Source organism: Diceros bicornis, chromosome 9 (assembly GCF_020826845.1).
Source record: "Diceros bicornis minor isolate mBicDic1 chromosome 9, mDicBic1.mat.cur, whole genome shotgun sequence".
Lineage (NCBI taxonomy): Eukaryota > Metazoa > Chordata > Mammalia > Perissodactyla > Rhinocerotidae > Diceros > Diceros bicornis.
The window spans coordinates 70,892,889-70,918,641 of NC_080748.1; the positions used below are offsets into that span (position 1 = coordinate 70,892,889).

General features: G+C 36.6%; 1 protein-coding gene across 4 annotated transcripts in view; it reads left to right on the top strand.

Annotated features, from left to right (window-relative positions):
* The window catches only part of GPC6 (glypican 6), a 1,065,634-nt gene that overhangs the window by 706,633 nt on the left and 333,248 nt on the right, over positions 1 to 25,753 (top strand). For all 4 annotated transcript variants that reach the window (XM_058548369.1, XM_058548371.1, XM_058548370.1 and 1 more), the window contains one exon: positions 2,499 to 2,664. In XM_058548369.1, coding sequence (XP_058404352.1) covers positions 2,499 to 2,664 — 166 coding nt within the window. The remainder of the gene's footprint in view (positions 1 to 2,498; positions 2,665 to 25,753) is intronic.

Genomic DNA, 25,753 nt, shown 5'->3' on the forward strand with positions numbered 1-25,753 from the left:
AGCAAAGCTTTGGAATTAATGTAATCAATAACCTTTCAAAACAAAGTTAAAAAGCAACAATTAAATGCTAAGATGTATAAAACTATCTTGTACCTTCTTTTCTTTGAATATCAATGTGTCCAAGAAGTTGGGAAATACAACAAAGAATTCAATTAAAAAGCACTTATCGAATCCCTAAATCATAAGCATAATACCTTATAACGATGTGCGTGCTATACAGAGCAGTGCAGGTTATAATGATGAAAAAGACAGTCCATGCTGTCCAACAGATCTCAAATTTGCATCCCCAATATTGACACATGCTCCAGGTTTTATACCTGTGCACTGAGTGAGAAGAAGCAAAGCTTTATATAATAACAGTGGCGAGAAAACTGAGAATCCAAGAGTCAAAGAAAGAAATAGCTCAGCCAGCTCGGGTGAAAATAGGGGAGGTCTCTGGAGAAGGGTGTCAGGATCAGGAGAGAAATCACAAGACTATGGAAAACAAAATCCTGTGGACAAAGGTTTATAGGACTAAAATCATGTCAAATAAGTAAAATGTACAAGAACTTGAAATTCTATATTAATTCTGTATGGAGGATACAGAATTATTTTCTCTATTTTCTGCAAATGGCTTGGGATAAATGTGGATAAAAGAAATTTTTTAAACAATACTGCTCAATTGTGGATAAAATTTGGCATTTTCAACAAAGTAGACCATCTGGAAAAGATGATATGGTGGTACTAATGCGTGCTCAAAAGAAAAGTCACCAGACTCCTCACTTTTGTTCTCATTTTCTGTTTGTGTTTTGTTCCTGAAAAATAAGTTTTGGAATTAATGGACACTAAACCATTCTCTAAATATCTTTATAAAGAAAGGCCAATCGTATTTTACTTCATTTATTCGATTTGGAGTACGTAATATGCTAACTTTCTATTGTTGATCAAGTTAATTCTGTTTCATTACAGCCAACATTAAATTATCAGGGAAAGTAAAAATCAAAAGGATATTACTTTGAAATGCTCAAAAATAAGGTGGATTGAAGGATGGATAGATGTGTGAAAAAGCAAGTTGGAAAACGTTAAATGTAGAATCTAGGACTGGGGATATGGGTGTCCTCTGTAACAATCTGAGCTTTTCTGTATGTTTGAAAATTATCATAAAATTTTGGAAAGAAAATGCGAAAAAAAAAAAATCAAGAGGACAACTGCAAGTGTCAGTGCCTAAATATATAAATAAATGGCTTCTGTCCTTGAAATAATGCATTAGGGACTTTGTCAGTACACAGCATAAAGTTAAGAAAATGTTACAAAAACCAAAACCTCCTGTTAAAAACTTCAAATGTGGTTTCTAGGTAAAGGATAAAATGACAATGATTAGATATAGTTGTTGAAAGTATCCATTTATGTGGAAATATCTTTTATTGTCCCACCTTTACTTTGATGTTATGCTTTGATAGTATCTGAATGTTCTTGACATGTAAAGGTCACCTCTGGACCCAGGTCTGTCTGAAAAGGCTATAACTCGCCAAGAGATCCAAATGCTACGAATTAGGCCTGTTCTCAGATCCAGAACACAAGAACAGCTACGTATAGTTACTTGACTAAAACACTAAAATTATATGGAGCCAACCAAACAAGTACGACAATAATGTTTGCGTCTAGTCATGAGAAAGAGCTTTCTGTATTTTTTTTCTGTTGTTGGTCCATATTGTTTTAAATATTCTTTCCACTTGAAGTCAAATTAGAATTTTCAGTGAATCTAAAAAAGGCATTATTGGTTTAGAATTGATTAACTTAGGAGCACCGAGCACTTTTCTTATTCAAGGCAAATAGCACTTCACTGTCAGCTGATTAGTAGCTCCTCTGAATCACTGCAAAGATTTCTCCTCCCATTCGACACTGAGTCCCTTTTCCACAAAGTTCCCAGAACTGCAAAGCTTGAGATGCTTGAAGATGGTGCCTTGGCAGGTCCAGTTCTTCTAAGCAGGCCTGGATCTCAGAAATCCCAGACAAGTTGATATCGATCCCTTTTAAAAAGTTATGTACAAAGGAAGTGTATCTGCCAACCTCCTTTAGAAACAGGGTCATATAACCAGTTGGAAAATTTTCTAAAGGTGTCACATTAAACTTTAATAATACCTACATTTTTATGGGGCTTTTAACTTTGCAAATTGCTTTCACATGCATTATCTCATTTCATGTTCTATTGCAGTGAAACAGTGTCTAGGTTTTAGGGATGAATTACAATGATATAGATATCAAAATGTTGATGGGGACATTTCAAGAAAATTGATTATTATTATGCCAAACAGAAGTATTTAACAGGAAATGACTGGCTTCAAGATCAAGTATTACAAAGGGTTAAGATTCTGATGGCTCTTTTAGCCTTCTACCGCTAAAAGTTAATCAGAACCATTTCACATTATTTTTGAAAGAGAAAATGAGTTACTTCTTTTTTTCTCCCTTCCAATCTTCTTATTTCTGATTTTCTGTTTCTTTTCAATCAAAATCTACAGGTCAGCCCGACCCCAGGATGCATCCGTGCTCTCATGAAGATGCTGTACTGTCCATACTGTCGAGGGCTTCCCACTGTGAGACCTTGCAACAACTACTGCCTCAACGTCATGAAGGGCTGCCTGGCCAATCAGGCTGATCTTGACACAGAGTGGAATCTGTTTATAGGTAAGGAGCATTTCACCGGATCCATGACATAGATTGCAATGACGTAGATATCAAACAGAGATGTGGGAACAGCAAGGGTTTATGATGCCTGATGGACAGATCCGAAGTTGTGATGACTTGTAGAGACTAAAAGGATTACAAACAACAACAACAGCTTTCAGCAAATTATAAACATTGTTTTGCCTTTTTCTTCTTTTTTTAATCCTGAAAAATAAGACTTCCTTGTATCTTGTGAGAGACATTCCTGTTAAAGATTGTACAAGCCAGCTGTGTTGAATTAGCTGATCTATTGGAGGAAGATAAAAGTAATCTTGTTGAATTTCTGTGAGCCCTCATGAGAAGGGACACGTTAGAAAAGAATCTAGTAAAAAAACATTCACAGTACTATTTCTTATTTGTATTACCTCAACATAGTCACAGATATTAGTAAACAACTCCCTCCTTAAACATCTATGATGAAAATAGCTCAATATTTTTTCTAAAATATGCACATTTTCTTCCTCATTCTGTGGAGAAGGATGCTTAAGCACACAAGCGTGAAACAGCCCTCCAGTCTCGAGAAGGCGGGAGGAAAGCAGAAGGGGGAGATGCAGGAAGTTCTGTGAATCACGGCTCTGCTCTTGAGTTGCAACAATCACTCAGGGGGTTACACTGCCAAAAGATATTTCCCAAACAGCTACCCAAGGATAAAAGGACAAACTTGATAGGCAGGCTTCTCCCAGGAAAATACACAGGCCTTGAAAGAGTAAATGTGTTTTCTCCCCCTCTGTCAAATGACCTTCGAATAAAAGTACTTTCAATTGCATTTACTGCAATTGCATAGTGACAAGCCGAGTGGAGCAAACGACTGTGGCATTTGTCAGCCTCAGAGGGCCTTCATCATTTATGCAAACCTCTAAAGCAGAATGCACCAGTAAAGTCTTCTGACATGTAAGATTTGGGTAGGATAGGAAAAAGATCTAAGATGTGTTGGAATGCAGAGAAACCTAAGCCCATGGTGCAAAGATGTGTTTACGTTACAGGCATTCAGCTTTGGCAGTGATACCCATTGGCTAACACACTATTATCCTTAGCAAGGCCAGAGAAAATGGTTTTGAAGTGTTTTAAAAAGATTTTAGAGTGGATAGATTCAAATGGAAGTCATCTAACAAAATCTCAGAAATCATCTCAGAAAGGATCAATTGAAATGCCATTCTCTCTCCCTCTCGTGGGAGGAGAAAATCTGTTTGTATGATCTTGGGTTATTTCATTTGAAAAATGAGGGACTTTTTAAAAAGTTAATTGCTAAGGTATCTTTCTAACTAAAAAATGGTATGATTCTTTGTTAAGATTTTTGTTTTTTGCTAAGATTTTGGAGGGGGTATGAATAAAAAAAAGCAATAAGAATAAACTTGATCTTCTAAAATATAAAGTTAGATTAATTTTGGCAAAGACACCCTACCCAAATAATGACCTTCGAATAAAAGTACTTTCAATTGCATTTACTGCAATTGCATAGTGACAAGCCTCTCATCCTTCATTAGCATATACAATTCAAAAAGAAAAAATAATTCAAATTCATTATATTGGTGTAATCATATTGTCACTTATATACATAAAACCTAAACTAAAACAACTTTATAATTACACATTATTAGAGTGGTAAAATTAAAACAAATCTGGAAATTAAATGCAAATTATAAATAAAGAAAACTTAAGTTGACAAAAAAAGTAGTCATCAAGAAATTTAAAAAATATTTGCATATTTTAAAAATCAGATTAAACGTGATAGCATCACTTTTGAGTCATAAAGATTATTCATACTTTTTGGTTGAAACTGCCCTAATTCATAGCACAGTTAAATTGTCTTTGGTCAGCCTGCAACTTATTGATGAGAGTGGGCATGTGGATTTTGTTACTTAGAGCAGGTCATGATTAAGAATGAAAAGATAGGCTTTTAAACTTGTAAGAGCAACGGTGACTTCTTAATTGGCTTTCTATCCTCAGTTCTGATTGACTGTTTTAACATAAATCAAATCCTTAAACTTTCAATCAGTTGGGTTTCCTGGGTACCATTCCATGTGAAATTGAATGTCTGGAAAATCATTTGAGTTAAAAACTAAAATTTGAACCAACCATGTGTTGGATATACTTTAATGAAAAGGGAATCTGGTGGTTGGTCCTACGTTCATATATTTCATACCTCTTTTTGCTCTATCTTATTTTTTTTTTTTATTAGTCCTAGAGATCTCTGAGAAAATCTTTCCAGTTTTCTTTCTCCTGTTTTTTCTATGGCATTGAGAATTAACTATGAATGTAGACTTATGGAGCAAAATATGTTCTTGCTAATACTTGTCCCAATGTGAAGTGTTAGTTCACAAATTTATTACGTGAATTAGTCAAATGTGCCAACTCCTTTTGCCACACATATACATCCAAGATGACAGTGTTACATTCTTCATGAAAACAGCAGCAAAGATCAGTGAGCAAATCAGAAATCCAACAAAAATTGTATCTAATAGTCCCGTCTCTGGTTAGCCCCTGCAGCCTTGTCTCTGGTTAGCAACTGTCACTCCTGGGCTTCTAGAATCTTTTCATCAAACACTTCACTCTTGTTGCTGTCAACTGTGCATGCCGTCTCTATCTGTTAGACTAATGTCCCATTTTATGCATTTTTATAGGTTGTTTTTATTATGTGCTCATATAAAATGTTAACAGTGGCATGAGATCAACCATTAATAAAAACAAGAATCAAATTGGTGGCACATTTTCATGATCTTTACAATGCCACGAATTAATTGAAAGTGATTTGTAACTATTTAGAATTCAGTTGGTGTCTGCATCATGTCAAAAGAAAAGCAATTCACTGATAAAATGAAATGTTTTAAGTGTTCAAGAAAAACCCCAGTGGCATTCCATTCACTTCTGTAGTTTTTTTTTTTTTAATCCTAGAAAAAAAAAATCAGGAAATCTACTTAGGATGCATTTTCATAGTCCTCCTTTAGGAAGTTTAACTCCATGCCCTGCACAGAGACGGTGTTCAAAAGAGTCTTACAAATTAACTGTTGTAGGAAAAAGGAAGAACTCTTCACTTTTATATAAATAGCTTTTTTTGAAAAGTTGCTGACAGCTTTGAAGAAGATGCTGCTAGACCCATTTTAGAGTAGTTGAAAGCCTCAGTTCACCTGTGCCAGCAACTTTCAGCTGCTTGCTAGGAGCAAGTGGGATTCCCCAGTACAAAGCCCAGCCTAGCATCAAGCTGCACTTCGACTCGCTACGCCTAAAGGAATGGGCATGCTGTGCCACACCCAGGCTAGGCAGGACTGGAAGGAACGCAAGAGTGGTTTTTAGTCTATTCTCACTATTAGAAACTATGTGGCAGGAAAAAAATGTAATTTGAGGTGTTGACCGTCACTGCTTAGGCACTTACCCGGGTGTTGCTGTATATTCATACCAACTTATTCCAGCCTGGCATGCAAAAGGCTTTTCTTGAAAAATGTTTACATAAATTAAAATTTCCTAGAGGGAAACAGTTTGTGGGCAGAACTCATTGTTTCAGTAACATCCTGTGGTTATTTTTAGTGTTCAGCATTGATACGAACATCCCACGGACAAGAATTGTTCTATTTGACAGGGGACCATGTTGCTCATTACACTTGGCTCGTGAGCATAAAAGTTAAGGCTGAAATTACATTTATACAGCTATAATAAATCTTGCTTCTACTTTAAAATCTAGAATGTGTGGGACAGCCTCCTCTAAACATCTGGTACCTTCCAGGACTTTACAGACTGTGAGAACCAGAGAGAGAATAAAAGGGGTTGTGAGTGTGGGGAGGTGAATGTTGGTGTGACACAATGCAGAGATTCTAGTTTGTTCTGTAATATTTTTTATCACTAAAATGTTATAAGATTCTTATTGCTGCAAGTATAGGGCAAAATTATCTCTATAGTTCCGCAAAAGTAAGACCTGCAGGTGTTTTTGTCCCGACATAGTAGCCTAATTTTTTAGGCTATCCCATTAATTAAGGTCCTAATAATCTTAACATATGAATTCTTTTTTTTTTTTTAAAGATTTTATTTACTTTTCCCTCCAAAGCCCCAGTAGATAATTGTATGTCATAGCTGCACATCCTTCTAGTTGCTGTATGTGGGACGCGGCCTCAGCATGGCCGGAGAAGCGGTGCGTCCGTGCGCGCCCGGGATCCGAACCCGGGCTGCCAGCAGCGGAGCTCGCGCACTTATCCGCCAAGCCACGGGGCCGGCCCCTTAACATATGAATTCAACTCACTATATTGAGTACTCTAGGCACGTACATTTTTTGCCGTCAGGGAATTTAGTGTAGTTAAATTAATTATAATCAACTGTGATAAAGTGTTAGGCAAGGAGAAGCACAGGATGCTAAGTGTTTACTCAGCAGGGGAACTTAACCTAGTCTGGGGGATCAGGGAAGCCTTGACTTGGTAAGTATAGAATAAAATAGTACATAAGACCATACTGAATTAGTGTTGTCAAACATAATTGATGTTAAATAGCCATAACATATGTAGTTGTTACAGCGTAGGCCTCAAATATTCGCAAGTTCCTGTGGTAATTTCAGTACGTTTAGCATTTTCTGTCAGTGATTCTTAAATACTTATTTGTTTTATTTTTTTAATGTTTTATAATCAGGTCTCACCACCACTGCTGCCACTGACTTGAACTGATAAGATTTGGAGAATTTGTGATAATTTTCGTCAAGAAAAGGTTGAGTTCCCTGATGTATAGATGCCTTCCAATGAGGGGGTGTCGGGGGTGAAGGCAGCAGAGTAGCTTGTATTTTTAATTTAGGCCTTGGGCATTCATAGACCAGATAAACCAGTGGTATCAAATGTTCTGTGCTTCCTTTCTCCTTTCAAACTATCCAAAATGAAGTCTAAGACAGCCCAAAGATTGGAAACTGGCATGAGAGCATCAAACATGAAACCCGAGGTGGGCACTATATCTGTGCCATTCCAGGAGACCCTGCGGTGGATACTATCCATTCATCCTCTCATTTATTTATTAATCCAACACATGTTTACTGAGTGCCTAGTATGGACCTTGCTCTAGTTTAAGCGTGGGGATAGAGCCGATAAGGTCCTGCTTGCTGAGAACAGGGCTCAATATGTTTTCTTGAATGGAATAAATGGAAACAACTAGACAGAGAAATGGAAGGAAATGTATTAAGAGGCTGTTCTATTTTACTTGGTAAGTCTACTCTTTTAATGGAAGTATGACTAATTCAGTAATTTAAAAAGCACATATCCCTGTTGTTAATGGACTCTATGAGTGCAGGGATGGCAGAAACAAATCAGATAATGAACCTGGTTCTTTCATTGTGACAGCTGCTCTCAAGCTGAAAATTAGAGCCGGCTGCAAGGAAGCTGTGTTAGGTCGGTCAAATGACTAGTGTCAGGTAATAAATGGCTACTTTGGTGCACAAATGATTTTCTTAGGACCTATAAGAGTTGTTTATCCTCAAGATATTTAGTCTTTTCACAACTTTGTGTTTGGGAAAAATGTTGCTAGATAAACATTTATTGTTTCTAGTAAGTAAACTTGGGTTATCTTTTCATAGAATGGACAGGACTGTGTGATGTTGTGTTTCAGAAGGACATGACGTAAACACAAGGAACTATTTTAAACATTTGTCTAGGATACTCCTCTTTCAAAGACTTTTTTAGTTATGAACTTCTGTAATATAAATCTGATAAGAAATTTTTTAGTTATGTAGAATTTCATGGTAAATGTGATATAACTCTGGCTGATATATCCTGAATTGCCATGTTTCAAAAACCTCCAGACCCTCAATATAGAAAATCATTTCCTTTCAAACAGGGAAAGAAAAATTTAAGAATTGTATTTAGCAGCAAGCTTTCAAGGTTTCTTCAGCTCCTCTTTGTATAAGAAAAGAGCCTGTTCAATAATACAGGCCAGAAACACAACTCTTAAATTGAGGAACAAAAACCAAAGCAATTATTTCAGAATCTGATCTCGCTGTTAGCTACAGAACTTGCTTTTGCCCTTGTGCATTCCTAAAAGCAGCAAGAAAGAATTTCAAAAAAACAAAAACACTTTACTTTCTATCAGTTGAAATCTAACCCGTCCCAACCCCCTGCCTTCCTTTTAGAGTCATTGATTCAATATTTCTCATTTCTCATGGACATTTATCATATGCTGTGTTGTCTCTGTAATGCTGGCAGAATGCAGAAGCAGACTAACGACTCGCTGGGAAAAAAAAAAGAAAGCAAGAAAGAAAACACTTGGCTGGTACTCAGCAGCCTTTCATGAGCTGCATTTGTTATCAATTTCCTGCATTTAGAAAATAGTTTACCTCTGAACACTGCATATGTGGAAGTATTTTTATGCGGTACAATAGGGTTAATGCCTTACCAGTGGTATAATGCATAAGGCTATTCAGCAAACACAGAGGCAGACATCTCAACCTCTGAACACTTATTAATGCTGATCTTGAGGCCACAGCTCAAGGGATCCAGAAGACTGCAGTTTCTATTCTCAATCAAGTAGATTTTCCCATGGATCAAAGCAGACGAAGCACATCAAACCTAAACTTACTTGGTGTAATAGACAAGTAGTCACTCTAATGTATGTGTGTATTTCCTTTACCCCCAATGCCAACCCTTGTGCATCCATCTATTCCAGTTCCCACATGCTCAACTTCTATACAATTTGTAACTGTAATCCTTCCATTTCCTATTTATTGATGACTACAAATATGGTATTCTAAACTAGATTTTCAAATTGGAATTGATGGTGTAATATAATATGACACCAACCAGTGGCCTGTAATGAGGCATACCTATTTTTGCAAATACTGCAGACAATTCCTGAGGATACAAGATGTTCCATTTATAATAGGAAGTTCATTGAAATATCTCCTATGCATTGTCAAGCTCTCCAATTTCTATGAGAACCAGCAACAGAAGGATTTAGTTTACCAGGAACAAGCAGACCACATCAAAATGATTCAGGGGGCTAGAGAACTTTCGTTGTATATGGGATTTTGTGTTTTGCTTTGAATTTGCGTTTCAGTTTCAACATTTTCTATAGATAAATGGTTTAATTTGTTAATTATATCAAATGTACTTGTTTTTAATAACTGACATCTGATTTTAACAGCGTGCTAGTTTTTCACTGTCACATTCTCAAGTTCAAGATATAACCCAAGATTTCTGGCTTTTGGCATGCCAAGAGAAAATATTTGATGATTCTTTAGAATGGAATCAAATAGATTTCAGAAGGCCCAGAAACCCAGGTAAATATCAAACACTATAAACATTAGCCCAGCGGTATTCTTAACAATTCCAATTTCAGGAGATAAGAGGAGCATGAGACAGGAGAAATGGTTGTGTTGTAGAAACTAGAAAATAAGAAATATAAATAGAACTAAGTAAGTGGATTGTTAAAGAAAACATTAAACCACAAGGCTATCCACAAATAGCAAACTTATAACAAGCCCCAGGGCCATCATAACCAAAAAGTCCTTCATGCAGTGACTAATTTAATAGAATAAAAGGAGGAGGGAGGTTACCTCTTGAGGCATTTAGATCACTCTTAAAGTCCTGATTAGCAGCTAAAGTGAAAAGCTTTATTTTAACCTTAATAATACATGTTTGTGAGATGTTATAACACTTTACTAAAATATCTTAATAATAGTAGTGTTAATGAGGGTACTTAGATTTCTTTTCCCATAAACATAACATTTACATTTATGTGTATATATAATTAAATCTCTCTATATAGGCATATATAGATATATCTTCCAATTGCTCTAAAAACCTCTTTAATTCATGAATGTCTTAAGAGTAGAACTGCTGATCATGTCTTTATGTTTGAGTCATTTTTGAAGTTAGTTTTGATTTTCCTCAGGCTTGTGTTTTTTCACAATTATAAAAGAGAACTTTAGAATCTTATTCTCTTCATCTTGTAGTCTTTGTGGCTTGTTTATTATGAACAACCCTTCATGGAACCAAGGGTGGAAGCCAGGTTAGAAGAGATGGCCTCATGAATTATTCTGATGGTTAAAGGCATGTTTTCATTGGTTACTCTAAAAAGGAGATGAGTATAAATGTCCTTGGGAGTAATTGAAACTTTTGGGAACCTTCATAGTATATGAAAACTTTGAGCTTATGACTTATTTAAAACTGTTTTACCTACAGATACTTGGTAAGATAGCCAGGAGAGAATTTAAATTAAAATAGAGCATGAAATCTGCCTCGTCCTTCAAATAACAGCTTATATATAAATCCCACATAAAAAAGATATGTCCTCAATTTTTTTCTTTGCATGGATTTAAATAATTTGCTACGCTAAGAATTTCCTTTATTATAACCTCTGAAGAAGTGAAAATTAGAAAGAGAAACGAAAACTAAGTCATTGAATATATGACATTACCCTGAGAAGGGAAATATCTACATGCATCACATTTTTATTCTTTAAGGTACAGGGATCTTCTGGAAAGATAACACTGATAATTAAGTGTCAAAAAAGCCAGTCAGTATTCACCACTAAAATTTCAATGCTCTTGAAATTAACTGATTTAAGGAGAGGCTTAAGAATAATATTGAGTGGGATGAGTAAGTTAATAGATGTGAGAGAGTTTTAGAAGTAACAATGACCACTCCTTTGACTGCCAGAGCTGATGTAGTTTTAAGATTGACAGAATCAGAAGGTGACCCCTGTCCTTCCCAGCCCAACGTCTGTCTCTCCAGTAGTTCCACACCAGCTTGAAGTCAGTTCTCCCAGAGGAAGCAGGACCACCATCTATAAGAGCATCCTTTGACTTCAAGAGGGAGAGTATTTTCAAAATCCACAACAATCAGTTAGTGAAGGCTGTTTGGAGCTCTTGATATTTTCCCTTGTGTGTGTGTTCTGATTTTCGAAATTCCATGTCCTTGATTATTATTGGATTAGTCCCTTATCTTTAAAACAGTTTAGTGTCCCAAACTCTTCTATATTAGCATAGTCATAGAAATGTATTCCATGGTCCAAAATTTATGTGTAATACCCCACCAGATGGGAGAACTGAAATCATCAGTTCTAAGGACTGATGGAAATCAGTCTAGATTTCCATCTAGAGGAAATCATCACTCTAAGGACCGATAGTCCTAAGAGTGTTGCTCAGGAATAATTCTACAAATACCAATACACAGTGCACTCTGAGGCTGTAGATCATGCATAGAAGCTGACTCCACAAAGTGAAATACACATGTCCCCTACAAACAGCCTTGTAGTATCTTTTATTGAATCACTGTGTCTGAATATAAAATATTTGTCAAGTTCTTGATGACCCAATTTAATGTGGGCCTATTACTCCCCTTTATTGGTTGAAGATCCAGATATAGACTTCCTGAGGTTGTCCATGAGAGAAAGTTTAAATGTGTCTTGCTACTCACTTACAATCATAGTATCCAAATTCTAAAACTGGGAGAGAGTTGTAAGAAACTTTATTCCCCCCTTTCTATGGTTCTGGGTTCCATTTAGAGAACATTACACATGTAGCAATAATAGGTAACATTTATTGGACACCTACTTTATACCAGGCAATACTGTAATCACTTTACACTTTTAATTCTTACAACAATCCTATTAAGTAGTCAGTATTATGACCTCCATTACACAGATGGGAAAACTGAGACCAGATAAATTAAGTGACCTGTCTGAGGTCATACAACTTGTGAGCGGCAATGCCAGGACTTGGCTTTAGAGCCCAGGTTCTTAACCACTGAACAGATTAATGCCTACTAAGTGTTTAGGAAGTAACTCTTAGTCTCTGGCTACATGGATTGTTGGGGTATGTTGGGGGAAATTGAGTATTGCCAGCACTGTCCAATAAAATTTTCTGCAACGGTGGAAATGTTCTATGTCTATACTGTCGAATATAGTAGCCACTAGCCACATGTGGCTATTAGCACTTGAAATATGTCTAATGAGACTGAACAACTGAATTTTTATTCTATTTAATTTTAATTCATTTAAATTTAGTCACATGTGGCTGTTGAGCACTTAAAATGCGGCTGTTTGTCTGAGGAACTAAATTTTTCATTATATTTATTTTTAATTAATTTAAATTTTAATCACTATATGTAGCTAATGGCTACTCTATTGGACAATGCAAGTTTAGACCATCAAAATACCTATAATTTCCCTGATGTGGCTCAGCATCCGAATATGTCCGATTCTTTTCAAAAGGCATTTATTAGATGCCCTTTTTGTGCCTACATCTAGACTAGGCATATGGTATACACAAAAGAAATAAAAACTGCATTAGTTGGTCCTGAGAAATTATAATTATCCAAAGAGATGAAATATATGCTTTCAAAGTAGTAGTTTGGTTAAGTGAAGACACAGTTAAAAGCAATAGTCCTTGAGCCGCTGCATGAGTGTGAATCCTGACTCCATCATTTATTATCTGTGTGTGACTTGGGGAACAGTATTTAAACTTCATAAATCTCAGTTTTCTCATCAATAAACTACAGATAATAGTACCTACCTCTCAGCATTGTTTGGATTAAGTCTAGACAATGCATGTAAATCTGAGAGAAAAGACATGTCCACCAAGGTAACACAGAAGGAGAAGCACTGTGGTTTCCTGTTCTGGAAAATGACCTGTAAAGGTATGAACAGGAAATAGAAAGTAGAAAATAGAAAGCAGAGGAGTAGGCAGGGATGCAAGAGAACATCAGGCACCAGAAACTTGCAAACAAAAGAGATAACAAGAACAGGCTGAAAACCAAGGGAAAAGGGTGAGAGCATAGTTAATCAGTAAGAACTGAAGGGACAGGATTAGAAGACGTGCACCTCATCATGCAGGCTTCTTCTTGTCTGTGTTTCTGGATTTGCAGTAGTCCCTGGGAGGCAGGACCCATCCCATTAGAGATGGACCTTGCCCTTGCTCCGGTGAATAAGTACTACGAGAACAGTAGTATGAAGGTAAGAATAAGCATGATGTGCTTGTGATGAAATAGTCTAGCTGAAAATACTTGCTGGCATGTACTGGGAGGTAAGATTGGTCAGGACTGGACTGTTGAAGCTTTGGAAGTCAGGCCAAATACTTGACTTTCTTTGTCTCATAGGCAATGACAAGTCACAGGGTATTTTTATCCAGGGAGTGGCAGGAACTAAGTAGTAATCTAGCAGCCAAGTAAAGGATAGATTCAAACGGATGAGACTAGTGGTTGTGAGACTGGAGAGGGCATCTGAGCGTGGTCATCTAAGAAAGGAAGACAGCCCTAATGGTAGAGTTGGCAATAAACATTGATAGGACTTCACGTGTAAATATAGGCAACCAAACAAAGAGGGCAAAGAAAGAAATTCATCAGATATGACTAAGATAAGTGCACAAAAGAAAGATGGTGCTGTCAGTAAATAAAGAGGCTAGTTTGGTATATGGCAAACCTGGATTTCTTCAATCTGTTTAGGGTTTGTTGAAACTGAGGAACAATGGTACCAAAAATGGGAACGTCCAAGTAGATGTTGAAAATAGGAGTACGTTCCTAGCACATGAGCTGGGGATGCCAAGAACCGCTGGAGGGTTTCCACAGCCCAAATGGCTCTGTGGTCAACTTTCTGAATCAACCTCAACAGATTGTGCCCAGAATCCCCTCTCCTGGGTACCACACAGGTGCCTGTATGTTCCTTCCTTGTGTAATTATGCTGTCTTTACTCCTAAATGTTAAACATTTAACAGCCTGCTCATCAATATGTGTTCTCAGAATAAGCCTATATCTGTACTCCCCAACCTCTTTAGTTAAGTGTAGTTACAATGTCAAGTGTACAAATATGAGAATACCTAACATAATGCTTCAAAGGATATATGCCTTGATTCTTCCTCAAAATATATTTTCTCCTGATTCAGGAACTCCTTGATGATCATATTTATCATGCTCATTGACATTCTATAATTGCAGTCAATCCAAGAGGAAATTTATTTTCTGTTGGCTTTGGTGTTTGTAATCCTCAACGCATGAAATCTAAGATTTCTTTGTGCATTTCTGGCTACAGCCAAGATCTGAATTTCAAGTTGAGGCATGAAATTTGTTAATTTGACAAAAAAACTTGCTCCAAGAGCATTTCCTTCACTGGCAAGTGTGCCATGTATCAGAAAGCAGCCCCTTACCTCATTGCATGCCTTTGACATAGTTGTGACCAATGAAAATTCAACATGTAAGGACCAATGTAGTCTATTCATTGGTTTCTGAACTTGGAGTCCCCCAAGGAGCAAGACGAACATACATGATGCAGCTTTTGCAATGCAACATTGGAAGGAGCAGTGAGATTTTTTTTTTGAATCCCATATTGCCAAGTTACTGATTTAAGAATGCCCTAGAGTATAAATTATTTCTCCAAACCTCTATAGTGACTTTTGTCAAATGCCTTCTGCTTAGCCCATTAAAAGTGAAAACCATGAAATATTATTTGATTTGTAACCCGAGAAAATGCCCTAAAACCACCTGTCCCTCTTTGGAAAGCTGCCAGAACAAAGTAAGAGGAAAGGTCAAGCCTGAGAACAACAATTTGAGGTCACAGCATGTGGCTCTGATTGAAGGTTGAGCCTATGGGCTGCATAAAGGCTTCCAGTCTCTTCGGGAGGATTTACATTTTTTTTTTTAACCCACACAGGAGTCCTGAGTTTTGAGATCAAAATTTCAAATAGTTTAACAGTGGTCACCCAATATTAAAAAAAATCTGACAATGAATTGTGTTGAATAGTTACTATGTTTCCTTTGAATTCACTTTGAAGAAGTTAGTTTCAGGATATATTTAATTTCCATGCAAAATTGGTAGATATGAATGTCCATTTCTCTTGAGTGCCTCAGGATTTTAAAAAATAGCTTTAATTTTGCTGTGCCATACGTTGATTCTTATCCATTTGATCTGTGATCACTGAGCAATGGATTGCTTATGTTCATCACAAACTTGTTAAATCAACCTTTAAAATGTAAGATAAGTTTAATTTACAGCTACACCTGGGCATTTTTTGAGGTGCAGAAATTAATAGTTTGGAAACGCAAAAAGATAAAGTATAAGCCTCATTCGACGAATTGATTACAAGATGAAAATCAGATTGTTTAATCTGAAACTTCTTAATCCGGCAGACAAACAGCCACTTGAGGGCTTCTACGGCAGTTCAGGAAAGTGTCTGTAATCCTTCCTGATAAATCTGTATCCATTTATACAGGAAAATTGCAGTATCTACACTAATTCAGCGAATAAAGACACTAACATCAAATTATTGCCTTCTAGAAGGCATTTGGGGACTTATTTTAAGATTTAGGCTTGAAGTTTTATTGAGTACCTATTGTCTGCCACGTAATATCATATATGAAGTTTTTATCCTTTAAGAAATAAGAATGAGTCATAACTAGAATGTCATTTTTACTTAAGAGGGTTTCTCTATTTCATTTAAATATCTTAACATTCTCCTGAACATACATATTGCTGATCACTTAAAGAGACACTTTTACCAAGCCCGTATCTGAATGAGTAAAATTCCAAATTAGAGGATTCTTACTTACCAGCGGTTTTTTGCATATATATATATATATATATATATATATGCGTTAGGCTTGATATATGGGCTTTATATCCTAGGGACTATGGTAAAGAAATAGCTTTACAAATGGTTATTCTCCAATCTTGATCTGCTTGAAATCAAATTATTTTTTAATGTTTATTTTGAAGTAATTTTTGACTTATAGAAAAGTTGCAAAAATGGTACAGAGTTCACTTTATTCATCTTATCCTAATGTTAACAACGTACATACATACATAACCATAATACAATAATCAAGACCAGGAAAAGAACATTAATGTAATATTATTAACTAAACTACAGACATCATTCTAATTTTACCAGTCTATCTTTTTCATGTTTCAGGATCCAAACTAGGGTCCTACATGCATTTAGATGTTCTGTCTCCTTGTCTCCTCCAATCTGTGACAGTTTCTCAACTTTCCTTATCTTGTATGACCTTGACACTTCTGATAAGGACTAGTCATTTATTGTGCAGAATGTCTCTCAATTTGGGTTTGTCTGATGTTCTTTCATGATTAGATTGAAGTTATGCATTCGGCAAGAATACCACAGAAATGATGCTGTATCTTCATATATGATATTAGGGTATATATACAGTGTCTCCTGGGTTTCTCCACTGTAAAATTACTATTTTTTTCCTCTATTGGTAATACATACTTAAGGGAAGATACTTGAAGTCTATGTCAGTATCTTCTTTCTCCTCAGGTTTCTGGCCACTTATGCTAGTCTAGCATCCATAAGAGAATCTTGCCTACAATAGTATTACTGTCATATTTCCTAATGGTGATTTTGTATTTCCTTCTTTCCTTCTATAAATATTAACTGGAATCCTTTCCAAAAAATTGGATTTTTTTCTCTCCCAACTACTTATTTATTCAGTTATATATTTATATCAATATGGACTTGTGATATTTATTCTGTTCTATGGGTAGAATCCAATTATATCATTATTTACTTTGTTGCTCAAATTGTTCCAGGTTTGTACGTTGGGCTCCTTACAGCTGTATCCTGTATCTTTTTTTATTTTTATTTTTATTTTTTGGCTGGAAGATTCACCCTGAGCTAACATCTGTTGCCAATCCTCCTCTTTTTTTTTTTTATGCGAGCCACCACCACAGCATGGCCACTGACAGACAAGTGATGTGGTTCCGCACCCGCGAAGCAAACCCAGGCCACCAAAGTGGAGCATGCCGAACTTAACCACTAGGCGATCAGGGCTGGCCCTGGATCCTGTATCTTTTTGACATGTTCCCCATCCTTTTTTGGGCACTTCCTCATTTTTGACATCACAAGATATTCCAGGCTCTTTTTGTATTTTCCCTGTTCCAGTCCTGGAATGAATCTCTTCTTCAAGAAGCCCTGGTTCCTTTTGTTGGAGGATGATACTAGAAAACAAGATCTGGGCACTGGGTGTGCTCATTGCTACTGGAGTATCATTGCTATTAAAATTCCTCTGTAAAAAGAGCTAGGAAATATATATATGTACTCTATTCCACACATACAATTTAAATTTATTTATTTAGCTATTTTTCCATCTTTATCCCTCTCTCTCTCTTTCTTTCTCTCTTTTGCTCATGGAGATATATATATATATATATCCACGAGTTCATACTGATTCCAATTCAACGCCACAAAGTTCATTCTAGCCTTCTTTTCCTGTTTGTAACCTCTTTCCCTAACATTGACAGATCTGGCTCTCATGATCTTCAATATATTAATGTATTTCTTCAATCCTATTATATACATAAGTTAGAGGTGCTAAGCATACCTCTTTAAGAAACATATTTACTAGCCAGAGTACAGTGTTTGTATAAAGTTCTTTTTGTCTTTATAGTATCCAGTCAAAATATAGTTTTTCAAAGTTACTTAGATTAGTTTTTTCTTCCCTGTCTTCTTGAAAGTGATTATCTTAATTATTGGTAATAGAATTAGTTTTACTTTTTGCTGTTTGTATTTCCTTTTAGGTTCTCCTACATCCTTGATTTTAATTATTTCTTTATTTGAGGGTAGAATGTGAAAACTTACCATAAGTTCTAAGTCTCAAAACTATACAAAAAATTTATATTCTGAGAAGTGTCACTCTCTTCTTATCCATACCAACCCATGATCATTCCTCCATTCTTTCCATCCCATTTTCACTCGCCATTTGTAGGTGAGTCAATCCATTTGGTTTCTGGTTTTTCTTTCCTGTGCATCTTTTGCACAACTGAACAGATGCATGTGTCTTTTCTTATAGCTCCTTTTTTCTTACATGAGGTTAGCGTACTCTAGATACTCTTTTGCACTTTGCTGTTTTTAGTCAGTGGTGGAAATCATTCCAGATCAATTCATAGAGCTCTCCTTCATTCTGTTTTACAACTGCATAGTACTCAATTGTGGAAATGTACCATGGTTTATCAGTGATGTGTCCAATATTTTGCTATTGCAAATAATGCTACAATGATTAACTGAGTGCATGTGTATTTTTGTATCATTAGAGGTGTATCTTTAGGGTAGATTCCTAGAAGTGGGATTGCTGAGTCAAAACATAAGTGCATATGTGGGTTGATTAAGTATTGCCAAATTTTCCTCCTGAAGACTTGTACCAATTTGCATTCCCACCAGCTACTAGTACGAAAGCCTATTTCCCCACGGCCTCACCAACAGAATGTGTTGTCATACTTTTTCATTTTTGTCAGTCTGACAGATGAGAAATGATATCAAAGTATTTTTTAATTTAATTTTTCTTATCATTTTGATATTGTTTAACTGAATAAATTAACGTTTTTTCACTCACATGAGTATCACATGAGGAATTTTTTTTTACTAGGATATTCCTACAAAGATAATTCAAAAACTTTCCTAATGGATTAAATGTGAGTGAGATATATGTTAATTTATGAATCACCTCCTGTTAATAGAGAAAATTTATTTTTAAATAATATTTTTGAATATTAGGGAAACACTTTTATTGTTTCCTAAACTCTCATAACATATCTGGACTTCATCACAAATGTTTTCCTGTAACAGAATTCTGAGAAATAAGTATGAGCATATGAAGAGGACTGTAATTACTGCAATTATGGAAAAGTAATTTACTAGCTATATAAATTGAACAGATTTCAAATAGAGTAGATAGACCATAAAAAGCAAGCAGGATATTGAAAATAAATATTTTGGGAGTTAGGAAATTGCTGGTTAAATGCACATACCAAATATAAATGTTTTGCTAACATTTGTATAATTTAGTTTCTTAAAACCTAAAACCAGAAGGTTTTTTTTTAATTAAAAATTATCAAATAGATGCTAAGATGATAAGTGTTTGCAGACATTGGTAGATATGAGACACCTAAAAACACTTTTATTTTATGGTATTTGTGTTAAAATTAAGCAAAAGAAACTTGCAAAATTCTTAGTAAATTTAGAAATAGAGCCCATTTGGGAAGGAATTATTGTGGAATACAGTGAAAATATTTAAAAGAGGTAGGGAGCAGGATAGACGGGAAGTGTCATGGACTTTGGTTCCAGAGAGACCTAAGGTATAGTTCCAATTCGGCCACTTGTTAGTTGTGTAGAAATCTGTGGCCTCCAGCATTCAGAGGTTCTTGCACTATAACCGGGTGGTTTTCCAAGAAAATGGCCCTACCTTGAGGTACGCCCTCTACCACCACCATGCTCACATCTGCTCAAGCAAAACCTCCTGTAGGCCCTGTAAGTTTCAGAATAGGATGTTGATAACATAAATTAATAATATTAACAACAGTAAGTTCTTTTGCATTATTTTATTGAATCACCCAAACAGTCCTAAGAGACAGATGAAATTATTATTCCCATTTTACAGAGCAGGAAAGTGAGCCTCAGAGAGCTCAACGTCATGCTGCCGTTAAGTGGCGGAGCCAGGGTTCCATGCCAGGTTTGTCCAAAGCAAAGCCCATGTTGTATCCTATAGGCTGCAACTCCCTCACAGCTCTACCCTCCACCCAGGGGGTTGTCAAAGAAAATAGATCTGCTGTGAACTACAGACCTAGAGTAACTGATCTCCAGATCCCTCCCACGGTGGTAACCGTGAACTCACTCTTCTTTTTGGTTCTTGATCAAAACATAACATTTATAAAATGTTGCACACAGGCCACTCATTCTTTCCATTTGGATAAGATGATTTTCTGAATTATAACACTAAAACCTGGGCCATATTGCTTTGAACGTTTGCAGAATTGCCTTTACAAAATTATACTCGGTAGCTTACCAGCCATCTATAGTGGAGGTCTTATAAGAACTGACTGGGTTGTGCTCGCTTATTGCGGAGGTGTCCTGGAGAAAGTGCTCCCCTCCATCATGCAGGATCCCCTTGAACAGACTCAGAACAGAGTCAGGAAAAGCTAGTCCCCAAGCAACCAGTTTGATTTAATCTAATGGAAAATGTAATTATTGTAAACAATCATTTTTCCCTTATTGCTCTGACCCATCGACTGTCAAAGCAGCCCACCTTTATTTCATAAACCATGAAATTTTTCTTATTACACCTTATTCTCGGTGTCATCTCATTTTTCACTTCTCTGGATTTCTCTTTTGTTTACGTTCTTTCCTTGTGTTTCTGTGTCTATATGCCATTTAAGTCCAGTTTTCAATGAGGTTAAATTTAAATAAACCTGCTCTACATGCTGTTGGGCAAGTTGCTTAAGATTTGTGAATTATAGTCTCATTAGTTATAAGATGTCTGCCTTTCTTAGTTGTCAGGACTGAAATTAGTGTGCATAAAATACGCAATATAATACAACTTTGTGAAATAGGAACTATGAGTAGCCACTCCTGAGAAGTTTAAGGATTGTACTTCTTTTTTTTTTTTTTTTGTGAGGAAGATCAGCCCTGAGCTAACATCCATGCTAATCCTCCTCTTTTTGCTGAGGAAGACCGGCTCTGAGCTAACATCTATTGCCAACCCTCCTCCTTTTTTTCCCCAAGGCCCCAGTAGATAGCTGTATGTCATAGTTGCACGTTCTTCTAGTTGCTGTATGTGGGACGCGGCCTCAGCGTGGCCGGAGAAGCAATGCCTCGGTGCGCGCCCGGGATCTGAACTCGGGCCTCCAGTAGCAGAGCGCGAGCACTTAACTGCTAAGCCACGGGGCCAGCCCATAAGGATTGTACTTCTTAAAAACAAGTTTAATGATGAGAAAGGACCTTACAATTTGTAGTGGTATGCAAAGTAATATAATTCTGAGTTATATTATCATTAATCTATTTGAATAGAATTAATGATGGCAAAAGTCTAAATAGGAGCCCAAGGACTAGTCCTCTATGTCTGAGTACCCAGTAGGTCCGCCTTAGGATGCCATGGAATATTTTTTAAATGTAGTGCTATTCTTGGACAACACTTAGGGATAATAAAATGAGGAAATAGCACTGAGTTGCTAAAAATCACAAATTGCAAAGTGATAAACAAGCAATTAAATATTACTAAAATATTTGATTACATCGCTCTTTGCAGTGCTCCGAATATGGGGGAATGGAATACAGTGGGATCTCAGCCTGTGTGTCGAAGCCAGTTTGTTGCACATACTGAGTAGACAATAAATTCACCATCTCAAACTCACCCTTTTTCCTTTCCGTTCAGTGTGCTTTTGTTTTCTTTCCCAGAAAGGGACAAAAAAGTGATTAAAAGAGTATTCCCTGATCTTTCACTGACAAAAGCCAAGTAGTGTGGAAGAAAAGAATTATGTAAAAAATAACAAGAATCTTAATTCATCTAAAGCAAATAATATACAATGCATTTAGGAATAATATAGGTTGAGACATTTCCATTTAAATTTGCAAATATTGCTGGACCCTTGCCAATGTAGTAACTACAAATACTCATTATAATAAAGAAAATTGTTTTGCAAGGTGTAAATGGTCTTTGCCAAACAGATTTAATCAGTGCTACTTGAAAGGCTCTTTAAATTATCATACCAGATGCCAGTAAAATATAAACCCTGCACATTTCTAGAACATTTTGTTTACCGACATTTCTTCATTGAATTCTCAGCAAGTCTAGAAACTAACCGAGCCTCAGAGTTTAAGTGTTTGGCCAAATCAGACAGGATCTGACTCCAAATCCATAGCTGAGAGATAATCTCCAAATGTAGTTAAAGCATTTTTGAAATAAATATTTATTTCACAGATTTATTTGAAATACAAAGGGAAGTCACACTGTTGAGAAAGATTTTAAATTGTTTCTCTGGAAAAGTTGACAACTTTTTTTAACTCATGGTAAAAAATATTCACAGGAAGAAATGAACAAGTTCAGTTAGAGTCGTCTGTAGGAAAAGAAGAAAGATATGAGAGCTGTGGAAAAACATGGAGCCTATTAAGTGGAAAAAGGAAAAGATGAGGAGCTTTTTCACATCTTCAGGCATAAGAATACTCGAAGGGCCTATGACAAGAAAAACAGATAGTACTGACTGAGTACGAGAATGAAGGGTTATAAATATATTTTTGCAGTCTTGGGAACAGCCATTAGAATGAAATGGTGGTGTCAAAAATAGCAGTTGATTAAGAAATGGCATTGATTTTTCTGTAGTACTAGAGGCACAGAAATTAGAAACCAGGATAAATGAAGTTAGTGTTGGGTGACATAGGAAAAGCCTGACTTGCAAGTAAAAAGGAAGAAAGGAAATGTTTAGGATAAGCAGTGTGGGCCCTTTGCTTCCTCTCTGGGGAATATTTACCAATTGGCTTCCAAATTATTAATTTATTAAAGCTTCATTAGCCATTTGCTCCATGCCTGGCACTGGGCTAGGCACTGTGGACTAAGAAGAAAAATGAAAGAAGCAGAAATCCTAACATCAGGGGTCTGAGACCTTTGTAGGGGGCTGGATAAATAATGCTAGTAAGGTCTGTCCCAGGAGGCAGTGTCTGTCTGCAGCAAGTTGCAGGGCTGGGCAGATGACAACAGGGAGAAGATAGTGAATGTCCTTTAAATACCTTCTGACTTTTCCCTGCTGCTGTCACTCTATTACCTTCCAACCCTGGACCTCATGGCCTTTACACTACTTCTTGTTCTGTGCCTAGACCTACTTCTGGGTGATACCTCCCCTGTGTCTTTGTGTCGTCTGCTCTCCTCTGGCCATCATGTCATATGTATATGGTGTCATTGCTGTGGTCTCCCCACACTGACCTAGCAGAGTGCTCTCCACTTTGTGGACTGATTAATTCATATTTAAGGGCAATAATTTACTGACTTAAGAGTGGCTTGTGTGGATTGAGGAAATCAAAGATACCTTGTAGTAAGAACACATAATTTGCCCATGATGCCTAGGATCTAGCTTATCAAACAAGGCTGTGAGATCCATTTCCAGCTCTCTTTCGACACACAGGCCTCCTCGCTGTTCCTCACACCTACCTGGTGTATCCTCACTTCAGGGCCCTGGCTATTGCTGTTCCCTTTTCCTACACTTCTCTTCCTGCAGATATTCACACACTAGCTTCCCCCACGCCGTTGAGGTTTTCGCTCAAGGTACACCCTCTCAGTGAAGCTTTCCCTTGTTATTTGATTTTAATCATCCTCCGCTCACTATTCGTATTCTGCATCTCTCTAATTTATCACAGTGTATTTTACCAATCTGGTTGTTGCTTGGGTATTTTCTGTCCATCTCACTTTATTTGTTTTGTTTTCCTCTATTGCCAGTTCCGTTCCCAGCAACAATCCCTGGCGTGTAATAGGTGCTGAATAAATATTTGTTAAAAAAAATTAATAACGTGGTGCTGTTAGCTTCTGCATTCTCCTCTACACTGTGGATTTAATAACACTTGACCTACCTGTGTCACAAATTGTTGTGATAGTCACATGAAATTATACATGTGTGTGTTTCAAAAACTCTATAGTGCTTTCCATGGTAAGATATTATGATTAATAGTAGCAGTATTATCATTATCTTCAACCTCATTATGATTTGCTAATGTCATTGACATCCTAGAAGGTTTCTAGCTGTTCTATTGGCAGAGTATGCTGTTCTAGAGTATACTACTAACATAACATGAGACTGTCAGGACAAAAGCGAACCCATTGAGGAGGCAGAGATCATGTGCAGCAGTCAGCCATCACTGCTGGGCCCAGAGTGGTGAGTGGCCTCCTGGAATGGATGCTAAAACCCTAGGATGACCTTCAGAAAGCCAACATGATGTTTCTACTCTCCTCATCTACTCAGGCAGACAGACCAGGGGAAGCCAGTGCAAGTCAATTTGCAACCAGCACCACAAATGGTAACTTAGCTAGTAATTTTATAAATATATCCTATCCGTCGCAAGCTGAGCCAGGTAAATCTAATGTCCCTGCTAGATCATCCACTCCAAGCATTGTCTTCATTGACTGAGGGCAAGAAATACTTATTTCAATCACATATATAAGTTCTGACCCAAACAGGTGGTATATAGACTCTCTAGATTTAGCCTTAATTTCTGAACGGTTTTCTCAGGGACTTAAGCTCGGTAATCGAATATTACTAGATTGATTACTCTGCCTTAATAATTAGAGAGTCTTAATAAGCTACTCACCCTTGAAACTGCCATGCTTATTGTGGACTAATAAGGTTGAAGTGTCAAGTTTTCTAATGCATTGTAATCTTAGCACAACACAATTCTTTAGATCAATCCATTATCTGCCCTTAAAAAAATCCACTACAGTCACATCTTACTTTAAACAGCATATCTTGCAAACCCAATTTTCAAAAGTGAAGGTGTTTCAAAAGCTTGGTAGGTCATTTTGCATTATGTGGTACATAATTTATTTCAAAGTTCAGTTATCCGTATGTACCCACATTCATCTAGGCTTACACTGTTGTTGTTTTTGGGATTTACTCTAGGGCAGTCACTCGGCTTGGTTATTTTCCCCAAGATACAGAGCACTTTACAAAAGTAGATATTTGTTTACAAATTCCATATTACTGGATATGTTCAAAACATGTGTATTACGTAAATAGGCATACTTAAAGGAAAATATAAGAAGTTATCCTTAACAAAAGAATGTATAATAATTATGTGAAATTAAAGGGCTTTTGTTTAGAGGATATAACTGTTGTCTTTTTAAAAAGGATAACAATATTGCAGATTCCATGCCACATTCAGCGTAGGTTCAAGGAGATTTTTGCCTCACCCTATAGCTTCACTGCATAGAATTTTGGACTGAAAGTCATGTAAGCTATAGAAACAAATTTTAGTGAATTTTAGAAATTTTTAGAAGTTTATATTTCTTATTAAAGATATTATAAACACCATTAATTATATAGGTTTTTGATTCAAGAATATTTAATAGATATGTAGAGTACCCACTCTGGGCACTGGAGTTCTACCAAGTAAGGCAGTGGGAATAAAACTGTGAATAAGACACAGCCTTGTACACTAAGCTCCCAGTCTAGAGAAGAGAGACACACAAAGAGTTAACTATAACATCACGTTAGTCGTGCTAAAATTCAGCTACCTATGTGGAAAATGCTACAGCAAAACAGATGGGAGTGATTCATGTTACCTAGCTGAGGTCAAAGAAGGCTTTTCATAGGAGGCGATATTTGAACTGGGTCTTAA